This window comes from Simochromis diagramma, unplaced genomic scaffold (genome assembly GCF_900408965.1).
Source record: "Simochromis diagramma unplaced genomic scaffold, fSimDia1.1 OVJJ01000293.1, whole genome shotgun sequence".
NCBI lineage: Eukaryota > Metazoa > Chordata > Actinopteri > Cichliformes > Cichlidae > Simochromis > Simochromis diagramma.
The window spans coordinates 13729701-13739458 of NW_024386801.1; the positions used below are offsets into that span (position 1 = coordinate 13729701).

The following is a 9758-nucleotide window of genomic DNA, read 5'->3' on the forward strand; positions in this document are numbered from 1 at the left end:
ATTATCCCGACTGTTTAAGCCTCCTCCTCCTCTTGATCTCTCACAGAAATGTCTCGCATCCTGCCTCCGTGTGCAGGCTAGAAACGACTGAGAAATAAAGAAAAACCCACGTAGGGTTTGTGATTACCTTTGGATTGTGTGTCTGCAAGTGTGAAATTGCTGTCATGCTTGGCTGGAGCACCTGCTCAGATTCAGGTTTCTTAAATGTTTGAAATTACATCAATAAAAGTCAGAAGAAGCTGTTGACATTGTGGGGAAATGTTTTTGTTCAACTATGTAAAAAGAACTGTAGCCGTTTTCCCCAGGCCCCATTTAGACTTTGATTCGTTTTCAGTTATATTACATTTGCTACTTTAATAAGTTTGTATCCACTGTGATCCACAGACAGCTGTCCCTGAACCACTGGCATTCAGTCGCTCGACCAATCATCCAGAAGGAGTTTATGTAAATACCACTTTGATCCCACTCAATGACGTCAACAAATGACCCCTAGTCAGAATAAATGAGCCACAGACTTTGCAAAGAAAAGGACAATTTAGCATCTGCTTCGGTCTGCCATCCTATCAGGGGTTTGTGCCAAAGGCAGTGTTTGTTGTCAGTAAAGCTCCCATGCTGTGGGAGCAGTGAAATTTAAAAGTTAGCACGCCAACTGTCACCTGTTGTGGGGAAACACATCACCCACTCGCACACCTGTGTTTCTATTTAAAGGCCCATGGGAAGAATCATGGCACGCAGTAACGCAGCTTTGGAAACTCTGACAGTTTATTCCAGTAGAAAGACAAATGAGTCACAACAGGAGCAATAAGGATGACAAAGACGAGATATGTAAAGTACAATCTGAAGATTTAAAAAAAAAAACAAATATTCAAAATAGAAACACTATACAAAATATTTGTGTATTGATCATCATTGATAACTTGCCTACCACTTAAAAACGTTCTCATTTGTTGATACATGATCTCAAAACAAAACCATTAAAAAATTCTGGTCTTTCTATTAAAAAAAAAAAAAAAAAAATACTACCAGTGATTGACTGTTACATGTAAGGTATATTGAATAGGATTTCTATTTATTCCAGTTCTTTCAAATGATGTAAAAAAAAAAATCACATTTACAGATCTTTGCAGAAGTCAGGGATTGTATGCAGTGTACGACAGATCTATCATCCATGAGAAAGTTACACAACAGCACATTTTACTAAAATAGATTAACACTTAAAAAAGGCACCACAGATTGATGAAGTTTGTAAATCAATCAGCAGAACTGATATGGTGCTTCTGTGCAGTTTAAGACTCGAACAAATCACAGATAGACAAGTGTGTTTTAGACACAGAAAAGGCTGGGTAAAGAGGATTAGTAAACCTCTGCTTGTAGGAATGCATTAAAGCTAGACTGCCCCCTGGTGTCACATTAAAGAATGATAAAATACCATCTTCAAAGTCAAGGAACACTCCTACCCTTTGCAGTCCATCTGAATCCACAGGAACTGATACTTTATTATGGAGGGCCTCTACCTTCCTTTTGTCACAGGCCAGGCACCAGGAGTAACTGTTGAACCCCAGACGAGAGTTGTCCTTTTGGCCTTTCCTCTCCATCTGAGCCTCACACAGCCCCACCTTCCATCGGCCATCATCCACGGACACGCTCACCTCCCAGTACCAACGCCCCCCCTTCATTGCTAATGAGGAAAGGACCTGTGGGAAGGAACTGAAGCGAGCCTCGTGCTCCGTGTAAGCCTGCTGAGCATCGCTGTAGGTCACCGTTCTGCTGTTATCAGACAGCTGCAACTTAGGATGGGCCGTATCTGAATCCAAGAGGGGTATGGTGCCATCTGTTCACACGATTAAAGAGGAAGAATTTAGATGAGAAAATTAAGACTAACTGAATATCCTAACACATGTATTTAGTGCTGTGGCGTAATTAGCTGTGTGAGCTGTATAAACAGTAGTATAAACAAGACATGACTTACAGAGGAGCCTGTTAAGATCTCTATCTTTGCTTTGTGTATTGATGACAACTGTGTCCAGTCTCTTCTCTGTCCACTGCTGCAGACACCTCAGCTGGGGACGATTCACTTCCTCCGGGGCCTCAAACTGCTCCACATAGCTCCCCATCTCACCACTCCTGATGAAGGAGAACTGAGTCAGTAATGAGCCCTAAGACTATCGTGCAGCAAATTGCACATATAAATCCAATCTCCATTTCTTAGATGTGTGTACTTAGTGTGTGGGATTTGTACCCACAGCACAAAAGTGTCACATCGCTTTCCAAATCAGCATCCCTGCTGATTGCATTGCAAAAGAACTTTTAAAGTCAGCTTTTACCAACTAGGGTGAGCTAACTAGTACTTAGTACTTACTACTTACTAAACGACTATGCAGCATGTTTACAAAACTGATTTTCTGGGAGCACATTCAGCTAGTGAGAAATGTTCAACAAGCGGACAATTTTACTGCTGCAAAGCAGAAGTTAAAAGCAAATTACTTACAACTGGGCAATCTTGCTGTATTCCTGCAATGTCAGAAAAAAGAAAAGGCATTTTACTATGCAAACATTAATAATTCAGCAGTAAATATATGCATATATTTTTTAAGCCAACAAAAAGGATCTGACCATGATGAAGGCCTGGTCCTTAAAAGAGTTGTCGCCTCTGGTGTCAGCCAGATTCTCCAGCGTGTGAAGGCCTTGTTGGATGGATTGAAGGGAGCTATGGAGGTGGCAGAGTTTCTCCTCTAGTCCCCCCAAAACTCGGTTCTCTTCCTTCTTCACACACTGAAGAGCCAGTTGCTCCTCCTGCTCCAAGGCCTCTTTGATGGTACTGTACTGCTGCTTCACTCCTGCTTGTGCTTCACTCAAAACCTCCTAGACAGACACAGTATAAATATATGTAGTAGTATTGCGGTAGTATTGCATTTCTTTGTAGTTAGTTATTACTCATTTCCGATTACTAGTATACCGTACAACACTTCAGAAATGCAAAGATTTCAACGCAAGATGCTTTTCCAGTCTATTTAAATTTCAAACATGGCATTTTTATGTTTTCCTTTTTTGTATTAACTGGTTTCCTCAGCTCAAAATAAAATCCAGATTGAGCAACAGAAATGACTCAAGGCTGCCTCCTAAGAGTCGGAAGGAAGTGGCAACACTCGGTAAGTCGTAAACAGAATGGTCTCTGCAGAAGAGTTTGCACGGTCAAAATAACAGGCAGGGAGACGGACATCATGGCATGAGACGGCATGGACCCTCACAGTCATGGTAACATTTATCCCACTTGGACTTTAGCATACTTGCAGATGGGAAAAAGAATTACTTTAGTACGGCCACTCACTTCAGTGTTAGATTCTATTTAAGTGTTGCTGCAACTTAATAAAGCTTTGTGCTGCAATGTAGCACCCTGGGACTAGTGCCCTAAAAATACAAAAAAAAACAGCTCGTCAATTAATCACTTGAATGAATGACTATTACTCAAGGAGAAGTATTTAGTTGGGGGCAGCAATCAACCATGTAACCCTAACCTAAAAACCTTTCTTTACATTTTCAAACAAAGCCACCTAATATTTGTATTACTTGTATAAAGTCTTCCTATTCTGACATGAAACAAAGAACTGGAGACGTTTATTAACTAATTTTAGCCAATTATATGCACTTCTAAAAAAAAAAAAAAAAAAAAACACCTTAAATTTCAATGCAATGGGTGTGAAAGAAAGTCTCTTGTAATTCTTAGCGGCTAAGCAGAACGAACGTATGTATGTATATTTAACAACAGACTTAGCCAACTCACTTTGAAAGTCTCTTTCTTCTGAGCGAGCTCAGTCACTCGGTCCTTCACTTGCTGCTCAGCCTCTTGCAGTCGTTTGATCTCGTCTTTCAGGTTTCCCTGAGGAAAAATGTCCACAAAGATTTAAAAACAAGTCACGAGTCTATGGCTTTGATTATATCTATATTTAGCCACAACTGCTGTATGCTCACAGCTGGATAGTTACATATTTTTTGTTCTTCAGGCTATGTTCTTCGCCACTTTGAATTTGAAGCAAAGTAGTTTGAGCAGATTCTCCAAAATATAAAGTCCCAAGACGTATTTTGAGAAAAGCCTAAAATGATGAGGGTTATTTTTAACAAGCTGGTAGCTTAGATCAACTGAAAAACATTATTATTTTGTACTAAATTAGATACAAATGGCTGTTGCTTGCAAAACCATTAAGGTATCCCTCTAAATCTCTGATTGTCATGTTCTCAACTTTGTGAACCATATACATTTTCCATGTGAATAAACAGACCTGTGTTTTCTCTGCTAGGGGCAACAGTGTAAATTGGAAGATAACAGACTTCCTACAATACATCTAGAAGTTACATGACGAATGATTAGTTAAAAATGGCTGTCAAAATAGCAAGTAAACTCATAGGAACGGTCATTCTATATTCAGATAATCAGCTATCATAAATGGTCAAACAAAAGACTGAAGATACATGACCACACAGAAAGACAAGAGAGACAACTAGATAATTTTGAATAAAATTAAGAAACCAAATATCAGGAAACAGAAACAAAGATTACTTTAGAGACCGGCTCACCACTGCCAAATATAACCCTGCTTACAGATCATTATGGGCACAAAAAGTGATTACAGTGGTAATGATTTTGTTTGTTGCCTATCTGCCTTGTGTTTGTGTGTTAGACTGCGTTATTCTTGCAGTGTTTGTTTTAACGTTATGCTTGTCGGAACAAGCAGATGAGTTGAAATATTTTTGGATGTGTGCTTCTTTTATACTCCAGGGGCGCATTAACGCAACCAGTCCAAAGTTAACCCAGCTCAGCACCTCATCTTCTGATATCTATCAGATCAAATATTTCAGATGCTCGGTCACTGCAAGGGATTTCCCACAAAACACTATATTTTTGTTTTTACCCCATGTGTATCTGTGTAAGTATTCCTCATCCGATTATCTTCAGGTACTATGCATTGAAATCAGATCTCACGTGCATTAAGTCAGCAGCACTCACCCTGAGCTCTCTCTCTGCCTCCCTGATGCTGACGCATTCGTGGTCACGATGGGAACCTATGACGGTACACACAGTGCACACACACACTGCACACTGCCGACAGTAGATACGGTTTATCTCATGGTGATCCTGACACCTCCAGAGGGAAATGTCTTCCACTGGAGAAACCAGGGTGTGATTTTGGAAAACTGGGGTGTCCAGGTGGGGCCGCAGGTGCTCTGAACACATGGAGGCCCCGCACACCAGACAAGTCTTCACTGCAGACTGACACCGAGTTTTAGGACAATAATGACAGGGCACAGGGCTGGCGCTTTTGTTTTCTGCCCTGGAGAAGATGCCAACATGACTTGAGGATCCTGAAGCAGGTAAATTAATTTTGCTTGGAATCGGAGATGACTTGCCAGCATGGTGCACAGGAGGCTTATCTTTTCCTGGAGTTGAGGTTGCAGGAAAACTGTGAGAGGTGGGAGTTGACAAAGGCTTCTTTGGTGTCACACATACCCCAGTTACTTGCGGGTCTTTCTTGGGGGTTGCAGGAGGAGGTGCATCACATATGTCGACTTCATTGTCAGAGTCATCCAGTATGATGGCCTTTTCTGATTTATGCTGGACTGAGATGGCTTGTGGCCCACCGCTTGCAGATGCTCCATTACTGTCAGAGTTCTCCTTGGAGGTTGAGCCATCACCCTCTTTAGATTGGGAAGATTCTGGTTCTACTACTTTCTTAGATGTTTCCACGGCAGTTGACTTCCCAGTGTTATTTGACAAGGAAGTGGTGGGAATCTCTGTGTCACTGGGCCATGCACGGGGGCTCTCGACAGTTGTTCTCTTTGCTTCAGGCTGTTCAGGTACAGGTGCGCTGGCCTTCCTCTTTCCGAGGAGTCGGCTGGTGAGCGATGGCCTCCTTAAACTCGAGTCAGATGTACTTTCTTCATTGTTACTGGTGGATGAACCTTAAAAAATACAATAAAATATAAGCAAAACTGTTTTTAGAGAAGGCTGAGTTTGCACCTTCATAGCAATGTTTCATATAAACACCTGCATGCTGCCTTCTGCAAGCACACCTGCCCTCAACTCCACTTTAAGCAACTGAGGAGAGTGTACTAACTACTTAGGAGTTCTGTGATGATGTTGCCTTGTAAGGAAGGAAGGTAAGCAACACAGATGTAACTGTTCAGTGCATTAAAGCTTTAAAGGTGCTGCTTACACTCATGATCACACGTCAGAAACAGACTTTTAACCCTGCTGTCTATTTGCTTTAAAAGAGTTCAAACTTTGATCTCAGAGTTTTAATTGGACTTTGATCTGTGACACTGTAAACAAATGCCGAACACTGCTCCCATTAAATTACACAAGAGCTAATGTTTTGTTTAAGATATTCTGTTTTAAACCTTGTGACAGCAAGAAACAAAGGAAATTTGCTCAAGAACTGTAATACAATCCAATTCTGAGGTACCTGTATTTCACTTGAGTGTTAAATGTTATACTACTTCAATTAGACTTTATTTAAGAATGCATTATGGGTTTTTACTCCCCCAACTTTTATATGAAAGGCATTTTACTGGTGATTACTAGGTGAATAAGTTATTTAACTATTTACAGCTTTCTCGCTCTGTGTTAGTCCTGGCAACCAGGATGTACCTCGTCTTTCACTCGTTGTCAGAACGGTTAAGGATAAGCTCTAACACTCCCGTAGGCCTACGTCGGATAAGTAGTTAAGAAAATGGATGGACATTGAAATGCTGAAAATTGTTGCTTAGTACATCTAACAGTCTCACAAAAACAGTTAAAGATGAATATTTCTAACTACGACAGATTAGAAGATTAGAGCCCAAATGGTATAGCAGTTGGCAATGATGTATAATGTATCATAGATAGAGTGGTAGTCCCCCGTCTGTTGTGCTTTTTAACAACATAATATAACACCAAAGAAATGCTAGAAATAGTATTATTGATTTTCTTTCCTGCAGGCTGCATCCATTGTTAAGCACATGTATTTGTTTACCTTTATTTACCAGCACATCCCATTGAGATCAGATTTGTTTTACAAATGAGACCTGGCCAAACAACATGACACAAAACACAACAACTTAGCACTGTTTGCAGTAGGGATGTGCATGACTACTCGACTACATGACCAACAGACAAGTGGTGCCTTCACCTGAAGATGCCACTGGTACAATTGGGCTCTAAAAAAAAAAAAAAAAAAAAAAAAAAAAAAAAAAAAAGGACACCAAAAATATAGTATTTTAACCTAAACTGCGAGTTCTTCATTTCACATAATGATGCGTCATTGTTATCCATCAATAAATGAATACAATCGAAAAATATGTTACTTTATCTGTCACTGGTCATACATGCAAATAACAAAGTTCTGGTTTGCTAAAACCATTTTTACCGCAAATTAAAGATTAGACCATAGGTGTCAAACTCTGGCCCGCGGGGCAAATTTGGCCCGCAGCCTAATTACATTTGGCCCGCGAAGCCATACCAAATTACTATTAGAGCTGGCCTACTGGTATTATACAGCTAATATATATATTGTTTAGTATTAAGCTTTGCTTGTTCCATATTCAGTTTTTCAGCAAAACGTGTTTGAGTCCATAAGAAAAGATTCATTCTCATATCTGGAGGAATAAATATATTTCAATAAATATTAACGTCAGCCCGCGACTTTGTTTCAGTTTTGAATTTTGGCCCACTGTGCATTTGAGTTTGACACCCCTGGATTAGACCATCATGTGCTACTAGTTTTATAGTACTTTTACGTCCCCTAAAGTTGATCAAATGGTACCTTCCATTTAGAAAGCGCAACCTATTTGCTATTTATTAAGGTCTTTGGATTAGAAGTAAACTAGTGAACATTTACTAGCTACAGCTAGAATGCGATTATAAGTATGCAGTAGTCTGTCTAGTTGTCTAGTTTACAGTACTGAACATATGCGTAACACCCATTTTGCTTGTGAGCGGGAGACCTCTGACGTTAGCAGCTAGCATTAGTTTATAATCCCGCTTTCACGTTTGTAGTTTTAAGGGCCGTTATTTCACTCGTCCGGTTACAATTTAAATGTTAACCTAATCATCTTAACAGTACCTGCAGTGCTGCGAGGCTGTGCTTGTCCTCTGGGAGTTGGTGACCGTATCAAACTGCTATGAAACGGCAAAGTCTGGTACTCGGTTTTACACCTCCACTCCGGACAATGGTACGGCCCGTTCGGGTTAATGCTCCACAAGTCTCCAATGCATCGCTGGCAGAAACTGTGGTTACACTTCAGAGTAACCGGGTCCCGGGTCAGCTCGTTGCAGAGAGGGCACCTCGTTGGAGTATCCAACGATGCTCCCATTTTGTTTTGCCCTGTTTAGTTTCTATTTCCGCGACGACGTGCAGCAGAGGCGGAGCCAGATATTTGAATCTCGCTTTCCCCCTTTGGCAGTGAGTTAAAGGTACAGTCTGTCGAATGCAGATGCATGCAGATGTGATATCTGCTCTGAAGTTTGATCTTAATTTAAAAAAAAAAAAAAGAGTCGGGGGGTGGTGGTGGTGGTGGTGGGGGTGGGTGGGTATATTTTTAATATAAAGTCAAGGGTAGGTATGTCATAAAGAAACACACTATGCGTGAGTTTCATAATATTGTTAGAACTGACAAATGTGTTGAAAAGAGATGCAAAAAAAAAAAAAAAAAAAAGATGATTATCAGACAGAACAGCCACTGGAAATAAGTTACTAACAGTAAGAGCATAAGAAAAATAAGACTATATGAAGAGCTCCTGTTATCCTTATTTACTTAGCAAGGGTGTTGGAAAAGTTGAATTCAAATGACCTATACATGTCTTTAACATACTAATGCAAAAGCTGTACACACATACTTTGTTGTGTGTTTATTTTTCTGATGTATCCCACATTGTCCCACACAAACACACGCTTGCCCTACTTTTAGTTTGTTGGGAAATTGCCGCCCTAGTTCCTGTGCAACTTCCTTCCAGTTTTTCTCTTCGTTTCCTTCATGACTCATCCTGTTGCAGCGAGTTTGACAGAAACTATATTTTACATTAAATGATCTGTGTTTAAAAAAAAGAAAAGAAAAGAAATGTACAGTGACAGAAAAGCTCAACATAACACTTGATCATTCAGTTAAAATAAAAATTACTGCAGTGATTTTATGCCCTCACACACTGAGCTACACTGGAATATAATTAAATCTAAATGAAGCTATTCTTCATCTCACCCCCGTATACCCCACAGATTCCCATAAGGCACATAAGCCATACACAGCACAACTCCTGAGTTGAAAATCTGGCAGTACTGAGTGCTTGAAGTCTGAGCTGCCATAAGGGGGTTGTTGGTGTTACTCCTTAAAACACTAGATGGGAACAATAATTCTCTTCTTTCTTTCTTTCTGCGTGGAATTTCTTTTGCTTTTCCGGTCAAAACATGTGACACGGATAAAAACGGACTATTGTGAGTGAGAGGTTAATCTTTCATAATCTCATAGTGGTTGTAGCTCTCAAACATAACTGCATTTTTCATTCGGGTTGCTTACAACATGAAGTGAGATGTGGCCTTTTATGGCAGCTGAATTATTAAGGAAAGTATTTGGGAAAAAACTATTACCCTTTTACATTTATAAATAAATAAATAAACATAAATATAAATAAAGAAATACATACATACATTTATTTTCAAATACTAATGCTAAACACTTAATAATTTTCCTTCTTTTAAATCTAAATTTGTTCTTTCAAAGCTTTTATTTTG

General features: G+C 39.8%; 1 protein-coding gene across 1 annotated transcript; it reads right to left on the minus strand.

The window, feature by feature from the left end:
- Positions 1-740: 740 nt before the first annotated feature.
- Positions 741-8401, minus strand: si:dkey-29p10.4 (E3 ubiquitin/ISG15 ligase TRIM25). The gene is made up of 7 exons (XM_040026005.1): positions 8097-8401; positions 5003-5955; positions 3782-3877; positions 2614-2862; positions 2489-2511; positions 1970-2124; positions 741-1831 (listed from the first exon to the last, which is right to left on the minus strand). Exons 1-7 carry the CDS (start codon positions 8344-8346, stop codon positions 1287-1289), a joined length of 2271 nt encoding a protein of 756 aa, XP_039881939.1. The 5' UTR covers positions 8347-8401; the 3' UTR covers positions 741-1286.
- Positions 8402-9758: the final 1357 nt, after the last annotated feature.

Bases quoted from the DNA above. Each gene is read 5' to 3' on its own strand.
- si:dkey-29p10.4 (XM_040026005.1), bottom strand. From the start codon at position 8,346: ATGGGAGCATCGTTGGATACTCCAACGAGGTGCCCTCTCTGCAACGAG. The intron at 5,956-8,096 runs GTACTGTTAAGA...GTATTTTTTAAG, and splicing joins ACAGCCTCGCAGCACTGCAG to GTTCATCCACCAGTAACAAT. The intron at 2,125-2,488 runs GTAAGTAATTTG...CTCCTTCATCAG, and splicing joins TACAGCAAGATTGCCCAGTT to GAGTGGTGAGATGGGGAGCT.